Source organism: Aegilops tauschii, chromosome 7, assembly GCF_002575655.3.
Source record: "Aegilops tauschii subsp. strangulata cultivar AL8/78 chromosome 7, Aet v6.0, whole genome shotgun sequence".
Taxonomy (NCBI): Eukaryota; Viridiplantae; Streptophyta; class Magnoliopsida; order Poales; family Poaceae; genus Aegilops; species Aegilops tauschii.
The window spans coordinates 467,794,275-467,818,297 of NC_053041.3; the positions used below are offsets into that span (position 1 = coordinate 467,794,275).

The following is a 24,023-nucleotide window of genomic DNA, read 5'->3' on the forward strand; positions in this document are numbered from 1 at the left end:
GAAGAAAGGCCTTCCAAATCCTCTGCATCCGAGGATACGCAGGGCCAACGGGAAGGGAAAGGGAAAGTTGATACGTTCACGCAATGGAAATGCACAGCCATATCTCGGGCTGCCAGCACTATTTTTGCAGGTGTTTACTCCTGGTTTAATGATCACCTATAATTAACTAATAGATACGCATCAGTTGTAAGAAACGCTGCTGGATACATGTAATCTTTGCTTATCTCCAAGACCAAAAAAAAAGACAAATCTTATTTGTGCACACATCCAGCCTCAAGCTCGTTCAAATCCAGTTGACTGAAATGGTCAGGCACAATACATCCCAGCACGTGCTCATTTACAAATCCACCGAATACAGCTGGATATACTACGCCGTATCAATCCAGATAATCCCTATAAATTCACCCCATTAATGAAATTAGTAACGTAATCTGACCAAGAAATAATAATGAAAAATGGAAACGAGAAAACGAAAATAGGAAAACGTGCGGCACGAGAAGAAGACAATATTGCGTCGCGCAGGAGGAGGAGGAAGAGGGGCATGCTGATGAGATGGACGTGTCTGCGTGCCCTCGAGTCCCCGTCAACCGCCCCTGTGGGCCGCCGTTTTACCGTTCTGCCCCTCCGGCACCAGCGGCGCAGCCAGCCACCCGCTCTCTCCCCCGTCCGCACGCACTTTTAAATACGCCACCATGCCCCTCCTCCCCCGTCAGCCAGGCAGTCACACACAACACACGGCGCTCCCCTGAGCCCGAGTCTTCCTGAACGGCCTCCTCTGTTCGTCCAGCAGTTCAGAGTTTCAGACCTTGAGAGTTCACACACACACGCCGCGGCTTGATGGTGGGCGGCGCCATGGTGAGTCGACCGATCGATCCATGGCAGTTCTTGTTCCGTTGCTGTCGGTGTTGATCTGCCGGGTCTTGTGTGTGTGTGTGCAGGAGGACGGAGCGCGGGAGGTGGAGCGGTGGGAGGGGTACGTGGACTGGAGGAGCCGGCCGGCGGTGAAGGGCCGGCACGGCGGCATGGTCGCCGCCTCCTTCGTGCTGGGTAAGTAAACTCGACTCCCTCCCTCCCTCTCTCGATCACGCAGCGATGCATGCTCCTCAACACCTTCTAGGCTCTTCCAGAACCCTCTCGGCCGAGCCGGGAGGCAGACAGAGGGCGACGCAGGGGACCGACCGGAGCGGGAAAGGAGACGGAGCACAAGCGGGAATAGGATACCCCCTGGCCCCTGCATATCTGCGCCGCGGGCATGCATCAAGCATCATGGACTCATGGTCCATCCTCCCCTCCGCTCCCCGCCGGCCATCTCTTTCTCAACCCTGAAAGCCACCGCACGCACCTTCCCTTTCGTCCCCTTCCTTTCTTGATCGGACCTGCGCCCTTTCCCTATCTGATCTGCCCGCTTTCGGGCATGTAGTGCTCCATAGCCTTCCCTCTCCGCCGCCCCACCTGATCCCTCCCTTCTTGCTGGGGCTCCATCTATTTCCATTTCCCTCACCTCCCTTTCCTCCTCCTCCTCCCCTGATTTCTTGCTTTCGCAGGCCGTGCGTTTCCATCCGTTTCCCGGGTTCGTGCAACTTGGGCAGGAATTGGGCACCTTTACCTGCCGCCAAGTTGCATGCCAAGAGGGCAGACACAACTTGCGCCGAGCTACAGTTCATGGCGCTTTTGCACGAGCCTTCGAATCCAAGCTCTCCAATGCAACCGATGGCCCCAGTGCCGTCACTGTGCCGGGACGGCGATCTCTCTCTCCCTCCCTCTCCCGCCCGCCGTTCTAGAAGCCTCCCGTACGATGCGACCTGGTTCCGAGAAAGAAAACGAGCGGGCCCTCCATTGCCTCTCGCGTGTGTGGAGGAGAGGAGAAGCTAGCCGGCCTGTGAGCTAGAGTGGCCTCTGTTTCTCGCTTTGGTGGTTGAGGACGAAGGCATGATGGCGTCAAAAAGACTTTCCTATTATTTTTTTTGGCCTCGCTTTTTACCCGCCTGCCCGCCCGCCCCGAGCGGGACGCGGGCCGTCCGAAAACGGGCGCATTAAAAACTGGCACGAATCGCAAGGCGGTAACGGCGAGCAGATTGGCCGGCCCGCGCCGGGAAAGCCACCCATGTAATGCGGGCGTTATGTCAGTTATTACCGCACATGCTGCGGCTGCAGCTTACATATGCCAATTTTGCGCGCGCGCGCGCGCACACACACACAAAATATCTTTGAACCAACTTGTGAATTGTTTTTCACCATACGTTCATATCTTTTCTTTCGCTCAGATTTGGTCTAGCTCCTTAACTGGTTGTAATCTAGTGGTTAATCTGAACAGGATCAAAAAGTATATGCAGCAGAGGTTATGATCGTTAATAACAGTATTGTTGCTGTGTGCGTGCAGTTGCGGAGGTGCTTGAGAACCTGGCGTTCCTGGCGAACGCGAGCAACCTGGTGACGTACCTGATGAAGTCCATGCACTACTCGCCGGCGCAGTCGGCCACCACGGTGACCAACTTCATGGGCACGGCCTTCCTGCTCGGCCTCTTCGGCGGCTTCCTCTCCGACGCCGTCTGCACCACCTACGCCGTCTACCTCATCAGCGCCTTCGTCGAGTTCATGGTACGCACGCACGCACCCCCGCCGAAATATCTAAATTTTGCAGTAATACTTGTTGCCTGGCCGGTCCGTTTTTGCTGATGAATTCCCATCATGCATGCATGCACTGACAAGAAAACACTTGCGTAGGCTATAATAGACTCATCGTACGTGGTAGATCGACGTTTCTGGATATACGTAGATATTCCTACAATTAATATTGAGAAGAAAAAAACTCTTGTAGGCTATCTATCATAGATCATGGTGGTAGATCGACGTGTCCGGATATACGTAGATATAGTTAATATTGTCCTTATCATATCTCCGAGCTGGCAGATATACACCGGAATATTCTGTCCAGCTGTGCCGCCACGTCGCCGAATTGACTTTTCACTTTTCCTTTTTCGCCCTGGCCGGTTGTGTACACGTCGTACGACATGCATGTCTGACCGTTTAGCTAGACTAGAATCTCTCCGTAAGCTGCCGAAAGGATCGCACTAATAATCAATTAATAATGAAATGAAGCCATGATGGATGATGGATCCGAGCACTAAACACAAGCTACGTTGGAGAGGCGACACATGTCCGGAGATAACCACAGTGGCGAGCTTTAATAGCCGGTCACGTCAAATGATAACCCCGATTTTGATCCTCGACATGTGGTGCATGTGTTGCATATATAGGCGCACTTCACGGATCCGTTTGGTCTGGGATCTTCGCTGTTAAAATTATATAGAGACCCGGCCCTACACGGAGCGCCACAGATGGATCAACTGGAGCACGTAGTTTCCCTGCGATCTGGGTTAGTAGTGGTCAGGGGAAATGAGAGGCCAATGATTAATTGTAGCCATCAACTTTATTCGCATGGATGGGCAGGATCGATCAGATTGCCTGGGTCAAAGGGAACTACGTAGTGTGATAGTGTAGGAGTATTAGCTAATCACGTCCTTCGTACTGTGACAGCATGCACTAGGCTATATATACAATACGTCGAGGGCAGGCCGTGATGGGCTTGATTTGGCTTAGCCATGCCGGGATTAAATTGGTCGTGGTCTGGTGACGGCGAGGCAACAATACAATATCCATGTTGCGGTTTTCTCTTAGTCGCTGTGTTACTACGTCACCCCGAGACCCTGACCTGTGGGCCGTCAGGAGACTTTTCGCTACGACCGGCGTGTAAAAACGTGCGTCGTTTACTGGCGTGCGTGATGGATGCGGGTGTGTACGACGTAGAGGGTACAGGGACGTGAGTGGTGGACTGCGTGGGCAGGCGATGCAAGTGGAACATAACTGTGCTCGAGACAACGATTAGAACGGTCGCTATGCGCGGTCGTTTTGCATCAAGTAACCGTTCGACACAGGGCATGCTTCCATGGTCCAGTTGTGTCGACGCACATTTGGTTTGGTCTGTCCAATCATGATAGCAAGCAAAGCATGCAAAAGAAGCAGCTAAAGCCTTCGTTTCAAAGGACAAAAGACTCCATTGCTTACAGTGCCGAGCCAACTTTTCTAATGTTCTGTTAACCTACTTTGCCAAATTTATCACACGCACTTAATCACATAAGATTGCGACACAGGATCGCCACATCGTAAGCCTGCGATCTGAGACTGATGCAGTACGTAGTACTATGTGCAAAGAGCAAATCCTATTACCCTGTTCTGAAAAAAAAAACACTAACCAACTAATTTGGCGGCCGCAAGCGAACAAAGACGCCCACCCTGCGGCGCCACACTTTCCGATCACGTCGCCGTCGCGGGGCGCGGGCCCGTCCGAACAACCCCCCCGGGGCGACAGGCAATCCGATTCCGTGGCGCCCGCCCGGTGTGTGCGCGCGATCTCGTTCTGGTGGCCGCCTGGCCAATCCGCCGCCGCCCTGACCGTCCCGTCAGGCACGCACCACTCGCCTGACCCGATCCCTGGGTTACTACCATCGATCGTACAAGATCTTCTTTGCCTTGCTTGTGTGCGCGATGATGCCACGACACGATTGGACTAATCCTTGGCCACCACCATATGCCAAAGCACTTGCGGGTCTCTGAGCCGTGGCATCTGTCCGTCTACACCCGTTGGACCCTTTTTGTTGTTGTTGTTGTTGGAAATGGAATCAGCCGATCGATAGCCAAGAGAATGGGCATGGCCGCATGGGGCATGGGCCGGTAGGAGAGAGAGGCGGGCACGCGATCCTTCGTGACCTCACTGTCTCACGTATCAAGCATCTGCTTATCTTGACCTCGCTTAATCGAAGCGTAGTTAGTTGTAGCCCACTGCACGGGCACAAGCTAGGACTAGAGTCAGGAGATACATACAATAAACAAACAAACACTAGGTGTAGATTATCTAGCCATAATTTTGTCACTGGCGACCCGCGAGGGCAAGTTGACCCGCCGGGTGTTCGTGGACGGATTTCAGGAGAGCCCTCTTGAGCAGCGCACCCCAACGGCCCGGCCGGGCAACGACAAGATCGTTGCGGCACCGGCCAGGCGCAAGTTGCCGCGCGCGCCAACCACGTTGTTGGCCGGCGTATCGATCATCGCTGGGCGTGGGTGGGGCTGGCTAACCGACGCGCACGTAGCGTATCATCGGACGCCCGTGCTGGCCTCTCTCGTATCGGTGTCAGTCACATACGTACATGGCCCGGTGCGGGGGGACCCCAGCCTCCTCCTCGTCCGGTGATGGCCGGGGGGTACCTGGAGGGTGGTGGTGGTTTGGCCGGAGGGTCGGGCCGGGACCAAACGGAGAGAGCGACCGTACGTGCGTGCGTGCGTGCCGCGTCGGCCCTCGTCTCCGGAACTCTGGAGTTTGGTGCTCTCTACTACCAGACCCCGGATGGAGCACTTGTTGGCGTACGGTCCATGATTCATGCCTGCACGAAAGGAACCCAGAGGGGAGCATGTGGGTGGCTGCCATCAAATTACCTCTCCAGTTGCCACTTGTTTGGTGCTGTGATGGGCTAATTATAACCAGTTGACCATCTACCGTACTCCTCGTAGTGGTACTAACTATACTAAGTAGTCAAGCAGATCGCATGTCCAAAGCAACAAGTAGTCGGGCACGTACGCCTGGGCTAGCTGCACCTGTTGCATCACACGTACGCTGGCCGCTTGCTTCTGCTTGCTTTCCGACCTCAAGATCCACAACGATCACATGCTCGCTGTTTGACCATACAAAGTCAGCCTCCCAATCCTTCGGAAACCAAGCATTGCTGTCCTCCCTTTGGCCATGCATTTTTTGTAGTCAACGCTGACCAACGCAAAGCAAATATTTTGGACAACAACTCAACGGGATGGCGCACAGCCCCATCACCGGTCAAACAGCAGTGGGTCGGTGTCGTCTCCTCCGCTTTGTAATCGAGCTCACGGACCATGCCCAAAGCGACCTAGCGCACGGGCGGCCGCCCGGCCGGCCACAAGTAGCACGGCGCCCACTTGCTTGCTCCCTGTGGAACTTTATCACTTTCCATTACTCGATGCAAGTTTTTGCCAAATCTTTCGACTTGATAACCTCATATGTTAACTGCAACTAGTTCTCCATCTAATCATGTCGTAGCAATGCAACTATGCATAAAATGTATTTTTTGAGAAGAATGCAATTATCCCACGCAAAAAAAGAAGAAGAGAAGAACACAATTATGCAAGTTTTTTTTGAGGGCATGCAATTATGCAAGCAGTGTCTGTACTCTGTATTAGTGGTACATTTTTTTTGAGACAACGTCTTTTTTTTCTCAAATACGCACGAGCGTACGTATTTTACTATAAAGAAGGAATGGGTAAAGAGCCCCTCCACGCCCAGTGTTTACTATAACACACGACACCACTACTACTTCTACCTCAATTACGTACTAATTCGTTGCGCTAACCCACGTTTCCACCTCTTTTGAGACAATGTAGTAGCACTTCATCTTCATGTGACCGATGTTTTTTCGGATTAGCGAATGGCAGCGAAATGCTAGTATTTTGGGTCAGGCCCGGAACGTATGGGCCAATGGCCTACACCAAGATATCAAGCATATTTGTTTGGACAAGCCCACTTAATTTTACACTAGAAAATTTTCATTCCGTTTGGTGCATTTCTGAGTGCAATTGAAAGCTGATGTTTGAATGTTTGCGATGGCGCGCAGGGTTTGGTGGTCCTGACGATCCAGGCGCGGTCACCGTCGCTGATGCCACCGGAGTGTACCAAGGCTGCTGGCGCGCTGCCGTGCGAGCCGGTGTCTGGGGGTAAGAAGGCGATGCTGTTCGTGGGGCTGTACCTGACGGCTCTGGGCATCGGCGGCATCAAGGGCTCCCTGCCGTCGCACGGCGCGGAGCAGTTCGACGAGCACACGCCGCGGGGCCGCAAGGGCCGCTCCACCTTCTTCAACTACTACGTGTTCTGCCTCTCCTGCGGCGCGCTCATCGCCGTCACCTTCGCCGTGTGGGTGGAGGACAACAAGGGGTGGCAGTGGGGGTTCGGCATCTCCACCATCGCCATCCTGCTCTCCATCCCGGTCTTCGCCGCCGGCTCCAAGTTCTACCGCAGCAAGGTGCCCACGGGCAGCCCGCTGGTCACCATCGGCAAGGTCCTGCTCGCGGCCGCGTCCGCGCGCCGCGGGGGCACGCAGAGCGCCAGCAACGGCGCCGTCATCGACCGCGCGCCCAGCCCCACGGGGAGCACCGACATGAAGGAGTACTGCAAGCCCGGGAGCACATGCGCCGCCGACGAGGTGACGGAGCCGTCCCAGGAGCTGAGCGGCCTGAACCGAGCGGTGCAGTGCCAGCCGCGGCACAGGACCCTGGCGTGCACGGTGCAGGAGGTGGAGGACGTCAAGATCGTGCTCATGGTGCTCCCCATCTTCCTCTCCACCATCATGCTCAACTGCTGCCTGGCCCAGCTCTCGACCTTCTCCGTGGAGCAGGCGGCCACGATGAACACCCACGTCGGGGGCCTGAAGGTGCCGCCGGCGTCTCTGCCGGTGTTCCCCGTCACGTTCATCATACTCCTGGCGCCCATCTACGACCACATCATCGTCCCGTTCGCGCGGCGGGTAACCGGGACGGAGATGGGCATCACCCACCTCCAGCGCATCGGCACCGGGCTGGTCCTCTCCATCGTGGCCATGGCGGTGGCCGCCGTCGTCGAGGTGAAGCGCAAGAACGTGGCCACCGACGCCGGCATGATGGACTCCACGGCGCCGCTGCCCATCACCTTCTTCTGGATCGCGTTCCAGTACCTGTTCCTGGGGTCCGCGGACCTGTTCACGCTGGCGGGCCTGCTGGAGTTCTTCTTCAGCGAGGCGCCGCCGCGGATGCGGTCGCTGGCGACGTCGCTGTCGTGGGCGTCGCTGGCGCTGGGGTACTACCTGAGCTCCGTGCTGGTGACGGTGGTGAACAGCGCGACGGGGCGCGGCGGGCACCGGGCGTGGCTGGAGGGGGCGAGCCTGAACCACTACCACCTCGAGCGGTTCTACTGGCTCATGTGCGTGCTCAGCGCGCTCAACTACGTCTTCTTCTTGGTGCTGGCCATCCGGTACAAGTACAGAAACGCTGGGGTGATCAAGGGGTGAGGATGATGCTCCAGTCTGTAATGTAGGGTGTCGTTGCAGGTGCTCAGTTATCATCTGGCAAGGTAAATTTATGGAGGTTTTGAGATGGCAAGGTAAATTCGTGTGCCGGGTCGATGGGTTTCAGGGTGTTAATTGTTGTGGATTTGACTGGTTGATTGGCTGAAGAAGAAACTCAAAACGAGTTTGGCGTGGCAGGCGAATGTATGGAGATAGGTTTCGGCTGATTAAAGATGAACAAGACAATCACCATCTGCATATAGAGATAACTTATTAGTTCGCTTATATGGAAATGATTTTCTCGTCTGTGCTGCTCGCTTGTTTGACTGATGGTTTTGTCGCCAGTATCTCTCTTCTTGGAAGGGGAATGGAAGCCTCCGTCTTCAGACATTTTAAGGTTGTCTCAGCTTGCGCCAATATTAAACCTTGTGTTCTTTGTTTTCAGCCACACGAGATCATCAAGGGTTGTTGGAGCAGTTTCGCCAGCGCTCTCAAGAACGCTTCCACCTGGGGTTTGCTTGCTTCCGGGGTCATAATCACCCAGAATTTGAGCATTCTGTGAACCAGTCTCCACACCTGAGTAATAGATGTCCAAATGGTGTTATTAAAAATCATAGAGTTCCTATATTTTCATAAACACCATAGGATAGCAGAGCTAACTACATTCAAAGCCAAATTCTTTTTATTAGAGATCCAAAAGCGAGCCACAGACTCAAAGTTTGTGCCCAGATCCTTCTGGAAGAAAAGACTGACAAAAGACCAAATATTCCTGGCTACAACACAGTCAAAAAATAAGTGGTGATTTGTCTCATGCTCAGTACAGAAAACACATTCTAGCGGTTTGATTATGTGTCTTTTCCTCAGATTGTCTCTAGTCATAAGCTTGTTTTGAGAAAACAACCAAAGGAAGACATGAATCTTAGGTGGCACTGCAAGTTTCCAAACAGCTGGTAGGAACAGAGGTTGCACACCTCTAAAGTTAATCACATGGTACAAAGAGCTAGAAGAGTACACCCCTTTGTTTTCAAGTTGTATAAAAGCATCAGGATCACTATTGAAGTTGATCTCTCTAGCAATCTCCACCAGCTGATACCATTGTTCCATCATTTTATTGTCAAAATTCCTCCTAAAAGTTAGTTTCAAGGTTTCACCGTCCCGGATCTCTTTGACACTTTTATTTTGCTCATTGCAAATCATGTAAATATGCCGGAATTGAACTGCTAGGGGGGAGGTGCCAAACCAAGTGTCCTCCCAAAACCTGATTTTACCTCCTACTCCTATTTTCCATCTATAAACAAACTTCAAAGCTTGGATGATGGATTTTACCCCTTTCCAAAACCTAGAGATACTGGTGGAGGTGTTAGGGGCAAAGACATTAGTTTTGCCTCTCATATATTTCTGATCTATCATCATCCTCCAGGGTTTCCCTTCCCCCTCATAGTATCTTTTAACCCAAGATCCTAATAGGCAAAGGTTAACCTCTTGGAGATTTGGGATGCCAAGCCCCCCAAATTCTTTTTTCATACAGACCATTTTCCAGTTAGCCAAATCCAATTTTCTGTGTCCTTCAGAATCATTCCACAGACAGTTTGCCTTTTGAGTATTAATAAGATCTATGGCCCATTTAGGGAATTTAAAGAAAGAAAGCAGGTATACAGGTATGCTGGCTAGACATGCCTAGATGAGGACAACCCTTCCTTTATAAGAGAGAAGTTTCCCTCTCCATCCAGCAATCCTTTTCATGATCTTATCAATAAGTGGTTGGATGTCTTCTCTTCTAAGTTTATCATAGTGAAGTGGTATCCCAAGGTACTTAATTGGGAAGGAACCTTTTGCACACTCTAGTGTGTCTAGGAACTCCCCTACCTCATTCTCATCCATGTTAATGGGGATGAGCTCACTTTCACTATAGTGGATTCTCATGCCAGAGATCTTCTCAAAACAAGAGAGAACCATCATAAGATTCCTAGTATGTTCCAGGTTTTTATCTAAAAACAACATGGTGTCATCAGCATATTGAAGGCATATAATTCCTCCTGGACAGATCTCAGTGCATAGCCCCTCTATCAACTCATGATCTGCTGCTTTCGTCAACATCCTAGTAAGTATATCAACTACCAGGTTGAATAGAAGGGGGGAAATAGGGTCCCCTTGCCTCAACCCTTTACCAGTAAGGAAGAAATCACTCTCAGTGTTGTTCAACCTGACACTCACCGAGCCTCCTCTAGTGATTTGCAGGATCCAATGGATCCATTTTTTCCCAAAGCCTCTTTTCCTAAGTAGTTCTTCAAGGGATTCTAAATCCACTTTATCAAAAGCCTTCTCATAATCTAACTTAAGGACTAAGCCCTATCTCTTGCTAGAGTGGATGGAGTGTAGCACTTCATGGGCTGTGACCACACTTTCCAAGATATATCTGCCTTTTAAGAAGGCAGATTGGTTGCTGGCTATGAGCCTTTGCAGTATCATAGCTAGTCTATTACTGAGGACCTTAGTGAAGATCTTAAAGCTGCAGTTAAGCAAACTAATGGGCCTAAATTTCTTCGTGCTGGAAGCATCAGCCTCTTTTGGGATCAGAGTCAACATAGCAAAATTGAGCCTATGGAAAGCCAGTTCCCCTTGATGGAAAACTTCAAACATGGCTATCAGGTCTTTTTTGACCAGCTCCCAGAAATGCTGGTAAAAGAAGAAGGGAATACCATCTGGGCCGGGGGCACCATCAGTGTATGATTCAAAGACAGCCCTTTTCATTTCTTCCTCCGAGAAAGGGGCTTCTAGGTTTCATTTTCAGCAATATTAACTTTATCCCCATCAGATAATAAGGATGGATTCAACTGGTATCCTCTCCTCTCTTCTTTCTTGAACAGGTCTTTATAGAAACTACAGGCAATGCCCAACATTTCTTTTGTATCAGTGACTGCCCCTGTGGGCCATCCAAGGAGTGGGTAGTAGTTTTCCTCCTCCTTTGGTTTGCCACCGCATGAAAATATTCAGTATTCCTGTCCCCCTCCTTAATGTCCCTATCTCTAGATCTCTGTTTTGCTTTGACCTCCTCTTGAAGCCAAATTTTTTGGAGTTCACTATGAGTAAATTTGAGTCCTGAAAACTCAGTGTCAGAAAGCACTATGGTTTCAGACTTGATATATAGTTTGTCATATTCCTCTAGAAGGATTTTCTTATATCTCCTAAGTTGGGCCTCCTCATTGGAGCTCCACCCTTTGGTCACTCTTCTAAGCTTTCTCATTTTTTCTTGCCAATTGTCCATAGGATTGGCCCTAGAGGTAGGCTCATTCCAAATCTTAGTAACTAGATTGGAGAAATCTTCTCTAAGTAACCACCATTTCTCCATCTTATAACTACTACTCTTGGGTGTCTACTCCACCGCTGATTCCCAAATAATGGGGGCGTGGTCACTGACACATCTAGGTAGAGCATTACAGGAGGCTAATGGAAAGATTTTTTCAAGTTCAGTGTCGTAGAAAAGTCTATCTATTGTTGACATAATCAGGTCAACCTGGTTATTACCCCAGGTGTATTTTCTGCTAGACAATTTAATTTCCAGCAAACTCCAGATTTCTATCCAAGCATTGAAGTTGTCACACCATCTGTGGTTGACCACCCCATTGCTTTTCTCTCTAGCATACCTAACCAAATTAAAGTCACCCCAACCAGAGTGGGGTATGGGCACTCTATGAACATGGAGTGAAGCTCAGAGATAAAGGCTTCCTTCCCTTCTTCATAAGGTGACCCATAGACAGTGATGATTCTAAAAGTTACATCATTACTTTTTAGCTTAAGGACACAACTAACTAAAAAATCATGGTGAGACCAGGAAATGATCTCAAAAATGTCTGCATCCACCCCCATCAGAATGCCTCCAGTAGAGCCTTTTGATGAGAGATGGTGCCAAGAGAAGTTCCTGCTACCTACTAAAGATTTGAGGTAGGAATCAGAGAAGTCTTCTTTCTTGGTTTCCTGAAACCCCAGGATAGAAGCTTCTAATTTCCTAATAGTGTCTACAATAAGGGTTTTTCTCCCCGGAGCAGTGATGCCCCTAACATTCCAAAATATGGCATTCATGATAAACCCTTAGTCCTGGGGTGCTTGCCCCGTTTGTGGTTGCAAACTAAGTTCCACAGTTTATCAGAATCAAGGCTACTATTATGTTCCACCCCACCATCCAGACTACATTTGGGGGGTGGTGAATCCTGAGTCAGGATCAACATTCCTGTCAGGATTCAAATTGCTGGTAATAGGTAAACTAACAATGCTCACCTCTTTAGGGTCTACATCAATTCCTATTTTGGAAGCTACTGTAATAAAGTAGGGATTGTTGAAGAGGGAAAAGGGAGTGGAGTTTTTACCTTGCTCCTTTTTTGTTGCTGCATCCTGAGATTCTTTGAGTTGTTGAGCTTTTGTAGGATGGTTCTAGTATCTCCAGCATTCCTGGCACTGGCCCTAGGAGCTTGAGTAGGACCCCATTTCCCAGTCTTCTTAGTCTCTTTGCTCTGGAGGGGTGGGTAATCCACCTCATACTGCTTGGATTGCATAGCTTCAATCTGACCCAGGGACTCCTTGATCTGCATCTCCTCTTGCAATTCATCCCATTCATCCTCAGTGTCAATGTCATCATTATTCCATTCCTTCATTTCTCTCAGCAGACTAAAGCCATATATATTGTCATTGTTGCTGTCCATGAAATAGTTCAGAGCACTTTTCCTGGCCTACTGCAGAGTTTCTGGTGCTTGAGCCTTCAAGAGGGAGGTGGGGGTGGGTGGTTCAGGGGCCACTGATAGCTGGTTAAGGGTAGAGTTTTTAGGTTCTCCTTTCCCACTATCTGCATTGGAGCCACTGTCTGATCCAGCCTTGGTGTTTTTGTGCAGACCTGCACTACCAGATGTTCCATCACTCCCTTTGTCAGTGTCCATAGAGACAATGTTGTTGGTTTTTGGAGGCTCTTGCACCACCACTTCTACATCTGCCTTGGGGGGGGGGGGGTTCCACCTCAACTTGAATCCTGTACAGCTTCCCTTGGATCCCAAACACTCTCTCTTGTGGGATTCTTCTATGGTCCTTGCATGATATCTTGACTCTTATAGTTTCATAGAAACTCTGAAAGTTGTGTTGCCAGTCTACATCCAGCAGAACCCCAAAGGTTGATGTGATTTGATCAAGGACAGTCCAATCACACCACTTTGAGTTAAGTTTTCTGAGTTTCAGCCAGACTTCTTGGAGCTCGTCCTCTGCTGTAACATCTCCTAACCAGACTTCTACTTTGACTATTGTGTTCTCCTTGGTCAGCCCAAAACAAGGATAACCAACCACCTGGTCCACATCAATTTCTGGGAATATTTGACCAAAAAGGTCCATTCATCCAGCTTGTTGATAGCCCATGGCCAGTTTGTTTTGTAAATGCTTGCAAACTCTTTAGCTAGTTCCTTTTTGTGACCTCTCCTTGCTCCACAAAGACTATTCCAACATTTTTGAGCCAGCCCTGATGCTGGGCATTAACATCTGACATGTCCAAGTGATAGAATCCCAAGCCTTGTGCAACTCCACCCACATACTTGGCAGCTGAGTGAGGTCTTCTTCTGGTGGGACAATCTTCTACCTTGTGACTGATCATTTTATAGATGAAGCACCCTTTTGGCTTGGTGCACTTGTCCTTGTGATGCCGAGGATCTCCACAGTTAAAGCAAGTGACACTTGTGTAAGACATCAAACCTGGGTTGGCCTGCTGCTTCTGAGCCATGTCTTGCTTCTTTTTCTACTGATTTTTCCCTGGTTTTTGCTCTGCTGCGAGCCCCCTCCCTGACTATCACCTGGATCTGACGATTGCCCCCCACTTGCCCTTGTAGCTGCTGCTGTGGGGGGCCGTACCATTGCTGCTACATGCCCCCCAAGGCTGTTGCGGGAACTGGCCGGGGAATTGACTAGGGAAAGACCATGGCGGGGGTGGCCCTTGGAAGACAAAGCCGAAGAACGGTGGCTGTCCCCCGCCGGCACTCATTCCTGTATGCATCTGTTCCAGTTGCCAGTTGCTGGAGTTATCTCCCCTTCATCCCTTGCTTCTTCCACGGCCACGGCCTCTCCCTCCATCAGCCATGGATGGATCTGTGATGGTGGTAGCTGGGTTTGGGGAGGACGGGACGGCGGCGGAGGTGGGTGGGTGGAAAAGAGGAGGAAGAGGAAACCCTAAGTTCTTCCCCCTCTCCCCGCTTTTTATATTGCTCCAGAGCTGACTGTACCTGGTCTCTGCTTCGTCACCATGGCTAGCTGGAAAGCAGCTTGATGATCTGGTAGCTTTTTCCCCAAAATTTTACGAGCACTTTTGGTGCTCCTCCCTCTCTGAATCACTCTGAACCCTCCAGTGAGCTCCATCACCAGCATAGCTTCAGTTTCTTCAGAATCATTCACTCTGCCCCTTTGCTTGAAATCATCAAGCTCTCCATCAGGTCCAGGCTCTCCTGTCGATGGGCATGATAGAGCGCCTCCCAGTGTACTCTCCTGCTTCTGATTCTTGAGGTTCTTGCTGCCAGCGCCCATGCTATCACCTCCGACGGCTGGGTGGATTGGTTTGGCGCAATCAGAGGGAGTTCTCCCTCTTCTGCATGAACCAGAATGCGAGTTACTAGCTTCTGAATCAATTTCGAGCCCCTCCTGGGCAGCCTCAACTCCGCTGCAGTCTCCTGACGAGTTCCATGATCAGCATCTCGTCTGTCTCCTGGTCTGAAATTGAGGGCATTCCTCGCGCATTCATGACTGGAGTGGTAAGCAGAGTATGCAATAGGCTCACAATCCATGCTCTGTGCCTTCCTCAGCCCTCAATTCTTATCCTGATAACCTGTAATCGCCATATCCAGCCAAAATTGCTTTCCCCACTCGTGACACTCGGGTCCAAGCATGTCACTGTTGCAAATTGCTCCAGGCTTCAGTCCGTGGCTGGAGCAGGGGAGAGATACGGCCAGGGGTCGACCTACTCTGTATCCGATGGCAGCTTCCCCTCGATGCATTCCCATCTCGCCCGCCTTTGTGGATCCACGCTCCTGGCCTCCATCCGCGCCCAATTGATGAAATCCTTCGGAGGGGCGGTCGGATGCGGCATCCTTCTCTTCTCCTCTCTGGTGCCCTCGAAGTAGATCTGCCTCGCTAGGTTGAGAAGCTCCTGATCCGCGGTGTGGTCGTATGTCTCGATCCCCCACGACGCCCACACCTTCATCTCCGGATCTGGCTCCGCCTCTGCCTTCTGATGCAGCATCTTCCACTCCCGCACACAGATGTAACACCCACGATGCGGCTATATCTCCCATGTATCGAGGCACGACTTAGAGGCATAACCGCATTGTGGTTTTGTCGCAAGAAGGGTCATCTTCACACAATCCCATGTAATGAACAAGAATGGGATAACGAGAGTTGGCTTACAATCGCCACTTCACACAATACATAAATTAATTCATACATCATCCAAAATCCACACATAGACCGACTACGGTCAAATCCAAATGAAAAAAATAAGATAACCCCAAATGCTAGATCCCCGATCGTCCCAACTGGGCTCCACTACTGATCATCCGGAAAAGAAACATAGTAACGACCACGTTCCTCGTCGAACTCCCACTTGAGTTCGGTTGCGTCATCTGCACTGGTATCGTCGGCACCTACAACTGTTTTGGTAGAATCTGTGAGTCACGAGGACTCAGCAATCTCACACCCGCGAGATCAAGACTATTTAAGCTTATAGGAAAGGATGGTGTAATGAGGTGGAGCTGCAGCAGGCACTAAGCATATATGGTGGCTAACATACGCAAATGAGAGCGAGAAGAGAAGCAACGCAATGGTCGCGAAGTTAGAAATGATCAAGAAGTGATCCTGAAACTACTTACGTTCATGCATAACTCAAACCGTGTTCACTTCCCGGACTCCGGCGAGAAGAGACCATCACGGCTACACACACGGTTGATGTATTTTAATTAAGTCAAGTGACAAGTTCTCTACAACCGGACATTAACAAATTCCCATCTGCCACATAACCGCGGGCACGGCTTTCGAAAGATAATACCCTGTAGGGGTGTCCCAACTTAGCCCATTATAAGCTCTCACGGTCAACGAAGGATAAACCTTCTCCCGGGAAGACCCGATCAGTCTCGTAATCCCGGTTTACAAGACATTTCGACAATGGTAAGACAAGACCAGCAAAACCACCCGAATGTGCTGACAAATCCCGATAGGAGCTGCACATATCTCGTTCTCAGGGCACACCGGATGGGCAAGACGTCGGGTTGGCATAGACCCTGGTTGCCCAGGGGGCGCCGGACATCGCCCAGTTTGGGCCAGCACTCGAAGGAGCACTGGTCCGGGGGTTTAAATAAAGATGACCCTCGGGCTCGCGAAAACCCAAGGGAAAAAGGCTTAGGTAGGCAAATGTAAAACCAAGGTTGGGCCTTGTTGGAGGAGTTTTATTCAAGGCGAACTGTCAAGGCGGTCCCATAAATCACCCAACCGCGTAAGGAACGCAAACTCAAGGAACATAATACCGGTATGACGGAAACTAGGGCGGCAAGAGTGGAACAAAACACCAGGCATAAGGCCGAGCCTTCCACCCTTTACCAAATATATAGATGCATTAATTAAATAAGAGGTATTGTGATATTCCAAAATATCCATGTTCCAACATGGAACCCACTTCAACTTCACTTGCAACTAGCAACGCTATAAGAAGGGCTGAGCAAAAGCGGTAACTTAGCAAAACAACGGTTTGCTAGGAAAGGATGGTTAGAGGCTTGACATGACAATATGGGAGGCATGATATAGCAAGTGGTAGGTAGCGCAGCATGGCAATAGAACGAACAACTAGCAAAGCAAAGATAGAAGTGATTTCGAGGGTATGGTCATCTTGCCTGCAAGGTTCTCAGAGTTGTCGAAAGCTTGATCCTCGTAAGCATACTCAACAGGTTCCTCGTTCACGAACTCGTCTCCCGGATCTACCCACAGCAAGAACAGAAGCAATGGAACCACAATCAATCACGGGAAGTGCACAAGCAACATGATGTAAAACATGCATGATATGCGAGACAAGATATGTGATGCATATGCGTGCTCCGGGAGAAAAAGGATGAACAAGGCAGTAACTTGGCAAACCAAGTATGCTACTGGAAAGATGAGATGATTTCGGTCGAAACCAATATAAAGATCACCGGAAATGGATGCACGGTTTGCAAATGGCAAGCAAAACAAGAATGACACGATTATGCAATTAACAGCATGATAGCATTTAGAATACATCAAGTAACTATGCTACAGCACTCCAACATAGCAACAAAGCATATGACAGTAATCTACAGGAAATGCTTCACAAAAGATGAACACTGAGCTACGGCTAGATCACACAATAATAGCTTCAAACAAGCATGGCAAAAGTGCAAAAGATATCAGGTTCACAGACTTGGTGAAATTACTGGACATGGCATAAACAGCATCAGGTAGCAATGTTCAGCGCAAGCAATCAACATGCTACAGGAACTTATCATAGCAAAACAAGGCATGGCATGAATCTACTAAATGCATAGAACAAAAGTCCCGTACTGATCATGAGCCAAAAAGGCACATAAGATATAATGTCACCCATGTGAACATAGCAAGTTTCGTTAACAGGTTTCAGACTTAGCAGAAAACAGAACATGGCATTAACCGAATTATGAAGGCATCTTTGTGAGCTTGATTCACTCATCACAAAGCAATTCATGACAAAACAAGCATACCTACAGCAAGATGGCATGTTCATAAAGCTAACCATGTCAAGAGTAAATACATAGCATGTATGGATCAACTACAACAACCTTGGCAAAATTGAATAACATGTTAACATTCTGCCAGAATTATTTTATAGCAAAAGTAGAGCAAGATTAAGACATGCTAGGGCACTCCATAATTGCAAACAGGGGCATAGATGGATAGAGCATAACTATATCTACAAAATATCCTTACTGAACATACTCAAAATAAGCATGGATCTCTCTATAGACACATGGATACATGACAACAAAATAACAGCAGTCACAGACTTGGCAAAATCCTGTCCCTGAAAACAGAAACATCACGAAGCCTAGTTTGCATGCTTGTGCTAGTCACCACATAGATCACAAAAATACATGGCATACACTCCTGTAAAGATGGCATGGCATAGATTAAAACACCTGTAGAGCTCATGCCCATAAGATGCACACATCAATTGCAACAAAAATAACAAATCACCAAGTTCTGATAAATAACAGCAGTAAACATCATATAGCACTCTTGCACCAGAGATTTGGGCATCATGATGAACTCAAAAAAGCATGGCACAATGGAATAAAATGAATAGCATCTCATGACGAACATTTCGATATATCATGCACACAAAATGGAGCAGTATACAAAGAGTTATGAGGTGATGAATAGAGCAACATATGGTGAAAACTTCGGGACTTAGCAGAAAATGAGGGGGGAAAAGTCAACCTCTAGATCTGGATCGGGGTCCGCATGGAAGCCGAGGCGGCCGGGATTCCTCGCCGGAGATGGAAAGGAGGAGGCCGGAGGAGGCGTCGGGCGGACGGGGACGGAGGAGGCCGGCCGGAGGAGGAAGGCGCCGGCGGGGTAGCGGGTGCGCGCGAGCGTCGGCGGGGTGCCGAGGACGGCGGCGACCGGCGGGCGCGCGCTCAGCGGCGGGAGGTCGCGGGAGGAGGCGGCGCGGGGCGCGGGAGGAGGTGGCGCGGGGCGCGGGAGGGCACGGGCGGCGGACGCGGACGGGCCGGGAGGGCCCGACTCGGGCTCTCCGGGCCGCGAGCGGTGGATGGTGGCGGCGGGACACGTGTCACGGCACGGTTGGACGCGGGTGGTGGCGGCGCTGACATGGCGGCGGCAGATTGGCCAGGGTGAGGTGGCGGCGGTTGTGTCCGGCGCCGGGCGGACACGTCCGGCGGCGCGGAGGAGCGGGGCTAGGGTTTATCTGCGATTTGGACGCAAATTTCAGAGGGGGAGGTGTTTATATAGGCATAGGGAGCTAGGAGACTCCAAATGGAGTGTAGTTTTCGTCCACACGATCGTGATTGAACGACCGAGAGCATGGAGGTGACTTAGATGGGTTATTGGGCTGTTAGGAGGGTTTTTTTTTCTGCAACACACACCAGACCTTTGCGGTTACCCGGTTAACCGTTAGAGCGTCAAACGACCTCCAAACGGAACGAAACTTGACAGGTGGTCTACCAGTGGTATACCAAGGCCACTTGGCAAACATCGGTCCATTCCGAGAATGTTTAACACCCCCTCATGAAAAGAAACAAGAGGGGGGGGGGGCGCCGGTGCATGTGGGAGTGCCGGATTGCAAAACGGACAACGGGGAAAATGCTCGGATGCATGAGACGAACACGTATGCAAATGAGATGCGCATGATGACATGATATGAGATGCATGACATGAACAAAATGCAAAACAAAAGACAAAAACCCAACCACGGAGGGAATATCATAACACATAGCCGAAAATGGCAAGAGTTGGAGTTACAAATATGGAAAGTTACATCCGGGGTGTTACAACAGAGAAGATAGGAGGCTGCGTCATCGCGGATCTGCATGGCTCGCTCCGTCCACCTTCGCGCCCTTGTCGCCCGCAGCATCTCCGGCGACACCGACCCGAGCGGACGCTACATCTCCGGGAAAGCCCGGTACATGAAGGGGAGAGCGTGTACGACACCGTTGAACCCGGTCGGGGTGGCGAGCAAGTGGATTTGGTGACTCGCGGCATGGGGGGTGTGGTGTGGGGCGGGGAGGTTCGCCGTCGCGAGTAGATCAACGGTGAGGTGTGGTAGGTGGGGTGGAGTCACGGCTACGAGAGAGAGAGCATGGGGGGTGTAGTTGGATTGCTATCGAATTCCGTCCTAGGAGGGTTGTGCTGGCTCGGGGCTTTGGAGGGTTTTATTTCTTGAATTTTTTGGAGGGTTATTGGTGGAGCCCATTTCTAAGAGTGAGCTTAGGCATCTCCAACGCCGACCCCCCAAATCGGATACCGTATCCGCCCCCAAATCGATGGGACTAGTCCACAGACACTGATGCGGGAGCCGGCTATACAAAGCACATTCTTTAAAGCCCGCAAGCTCAAAATAACCGCATATAGGTCGTAGTTTATTGAATTTAAATATTACAATCCAACAAAATTTTCAAATTAAAGTAGAACTTAAGGGACAACTAGCACATATGTACTAGTTGTCCCTTTTAACCGCCTAGAGATGCTCAATCAAATCTTCCTTCAGTGATAAACAATGATTGTGTACAAGTGAACCAGTGATAAACAATGCCTATCACATACGTGGTTCTTTTTTTTATTTAAAAGCTCATGCTCACCATATGGCGGCGCAATATATGTGATTGCTATTTTCAGCGTTTTGGCAGCTTTCGATGCTAACCATACTTAGTAGCAGCACATATGCATCTTGATTTTTATTACTCTTTCGCTGTATTAACTATTTACTACGGGAAGTTGGGAACAAAATTCATATTGCTTGGTCATGTAGAAACTAGTATTCAACTTTGGGGTCATCTACTTGTTTGCCTCCCCCTATTCTCTTAGGAATTCAACTTTTAGCTTTATTTCAAAAGTAGAGTATCATCATTTTAAACCGCATGTTATCATATGATCGATGTCAAACATGGCTATCTTAAGCTAGTTTCCACATGTGCTTAATTTGGACTAAATTTGGAAGTCTAGAATTTAGATGGTCCAGGAAGAAAATATATCATGTGGTCCATTATGGCTGAGTTATCAGAAAGGGGCTATTCCTTGAGGTAGATGTTCAACTAGATTAATGTGAGCAGCCTATGATTCTATGCTGATGATAAAACTCTACTAATTCTCTTTCACAGGACTGCTACTATGATTTCTGATCTTGGTGCTGGTGCGCATTTGTCACAAGTTTCGAAATGCGTAACAATTGTCGCAGCTGTGTGGTTCCTTCAAGTTATGAAAAAGAACTTTCTATCCAGCGCATTTATGCATTCTGAAGGTCTAAAGGTTTACAAGCATTGGTTGGGGGCTTTTGACAAGGTTTCTTCATTGGGATTGATTGCTATTGGCCTTCTTAGAGTTGCATGGGCATGTGGGGTACCATTTGAGTCGTTATTAGCTGTTAGTGGTATTAGAGGTAATACTCTAAATGCCATACACCTACTCAATATGTGATGTTACTTTAGGTCCCTCCTAGCAAATAAATGGCTCTCTACTGTTACTTAGGTATTGCAACTGCCTTTGCTACTACATTGTCTTGGGCAATGTATTGAGTGGATTCTACTTGCAGCTTTCAAGGCCATTCTCAGTTGGAGAGTCCATAAAGTTGCCTTTTCATGTATGTCATCTTTCTCCACACTTATATTTGCTAGTTTCTACCTTTCATGTATGTTGATAAAAATAATAAATGTTTGCTAACATTTTATTATATTTGTCATTTTCATGGATAAGGATTTTTTTGTTCTACTCCCTCTGTACCAAAATATATGTTGTTTTGGTAGGATAAACTTGTTGCAGACTTCCCTAAGTGAAATTTTCATTGTAGGCCGGGTCAATAGAGGGTTTGGTGATTGAGATAAGGCTAACATCTACATTATTGATAAATTTGGAGAGGTTTCCTGTTTTAGTACCCGACTCACTATTAGTTGGTCAGGTATCGCCATGCCTTTCATAACTGGATATTACCTAAATTGCACTAATTATGCTCTATAATTTCATGGTGCCATATGTAATGTATACTCTATTGGATGGTATGATACCACTCATCAAGATATGCTGGCCTTTTTCTCTACATGGTAATATTTGGTACATGGGTTAATGATGAAACCTTGAACGACTTTGCACATTTAGATATATGTCCTATGCGTTTGAACCTAGAACATGTCTATATGCAAGAGTCCATTGCTTGGTGTTAAAAACAAATGCAACGGTTACAAGATACACCATGAACAACATTCACAATATCTAGAGAATGTGAAAGTAGGATAATGTGCCAACTTCAAGCACACTTTATATGATCAACTATACTCAATTATGTATTTTCATCGGTAGAGCTTGCTCATTTTCATAGATAAATTTGACTATTAGGTTTTGTCTAAAATGGAGACTTCTAGCCTCAGATTAGTTGGGATAATGTAAAGCATATAAATCTTTGGGAAATCCTGTAAACTTCGCTAGGAAGTTTGAAAGATGAGAGAAATATTGGTTGGGGTGTCTTTTAGTTTATTGTTATTCACAGCATCCTAGAAAGGAATCGATCAGTCTATCTTTCAAGGGTAGTGCTGTGAAGAAGATTTCTTGAATGCATTTTTATATGTATTTTTTGTTCTTGAACAAGATTTAGTACCATGGAGCCTACGTAATGTGCTATAGTCCTTCAATAATTTGCAGATTATTGTGAATAGATCCCATGCTCAATGGGTATTATCTGTAAAATTCCCATAAAAATTCAGAGTATGGATAAGGTTCATGCAATATCTGAAAATATCATGGAGAAGTTAAGGGCATATCCAGAAGTTAGCTTGAAAGCAGATGCTCCTTATTGTTATCTCACGAGATTGGGAGATTTGTATGGTGAGTTCACAATTGGCTGCTGCCTCCAGAACATGGTACGTTTTGGATCTTAGTGAAGCATTTTGTATTTCGTAGTTATCATGTGCTTTGGATTTCGGTAGTGCACCTGTAGCTCTATGGTATTCCAGCAGTAGCTTTAACTATATGTTTTCATGGCAAGGTGAAAGACTGATGTTTTAAATCTCATAGCAAGAACTATATAAATGTGATATGTTGACAATGTAGCAACATTGGTCTTTTGGACACAGTTCTGTAGTCAAAATGAGAAGAAAAAGTATGATTGAGAATGCAATATACTCCTGTGTCCACACTTTAAACTTTGGACTATTGTTGATCATACAAAAAGTATACACTTTTTGTTGAGAATTAACAAAATGTTCTCATTTTAAAAGTTTATTGTCGATCATTCATGTTTAACACTTTAAACTTTGTGTCCAACAAATGTCTGACAAGAGTATCTCTTTGGATTATTGTTGATCATACTTTAAAACTTAAATCACATGATAGCAACATCTTATGATGAGCCAACCTGTAAACTATTGATGTCTAGAGTGTAGCTCGTTTGTTTGAACAACATCCCCTGACGCCATGATCTATTGAGTCTGTCAAGCTTGAGTACTCCCTAGTTATGTAGTACTCCCTTCGTGCTTAAAAAGAGGGCATATGCATTTTGTCTAAAGTCAAATGGTGCAAAATTTTACCAAATTTATTGTTTTTCCTATAAACTTGGGAACATTTTGCACCGTTCGATTCCTGCAAAATGTTTGTGCGTTCTTTTCAAGCATGGAGGGAGTAGTTGTGTAAATGATCCGCATTAGTTGAACAATTGTCCATCATGTTAATGGATCACCAAAGGGCATAATCAGTGGTTTACTATTTTTGTAACCTGCCATGGTAGCATAAATCTCTGACAAAATATTTTACATGTTTCAGAGAAATGAAGAAGTGCTATGTGCTCAACAAAAGATTCTCATTGATAGCTAGGATTATCCACTCGTATGGTGTCGAGTTGGGAAGCCCAATCCCCCCTGTAGATCTCGAGTTTGTTGCTGGAAGCTGCTAGGGTTATCAAGTCTCGTTGCTATTAGGAATGCACCACTCACCATTGATTCAGATGAAATTGCGAGGGCACGGTGACAACTGCGAGTTCGTCAAATATTTTTCTTTTGGATTGTGCATTTTGGTTGAGCACATCGTCGGCAAATAGAAAATACACGGTGACAACTACTTAAACGTTCTATAGTAGTTAGTATACATGATGCGTACGTTCAGCTTGATCTCTACGACATCTGATGCGCTAGG

General features: G+C 48.1%; 1 protein-coding gene and 1 pseudogene across 1 annotated transcript; both read left to right on the top strand.

Annotated features, from left to right (window-relative positions):
• The first annotated feature begins 708 nt into the window (after positions 1–708).
• On the top strand, positions 709–8,420 carry LOC109742270 (protein NRT1/ PTR FAMILY 4.6). The gene is made up of 4 exons (XM_020301361.4): positions 709–855; positions 939–1,047; positions 2,381–2,598; positions 6,693–8,420. Exons 1-4 carry the CDS (start codon positions 838–840, stop codon positions 8,115–8,117), a joined length of 1,770 nt encoding a protein of 589 aa, XP_020156950.1. The 5' UTR covers positions 709–837; the 3' UTR covers positions 8,118–8,420.
• A 12,549-nt stretch (positions 8,421–20,969) lies between these two features.
• LOC109742327 (mechanosensitive ion channel protein 1, mitochondrial-like) lies at positions 20,970–23,809 on the top strand (annotated as a pseudogene).
• Positions 23,810–24,023: the final 214 nt, after the last annotated feature.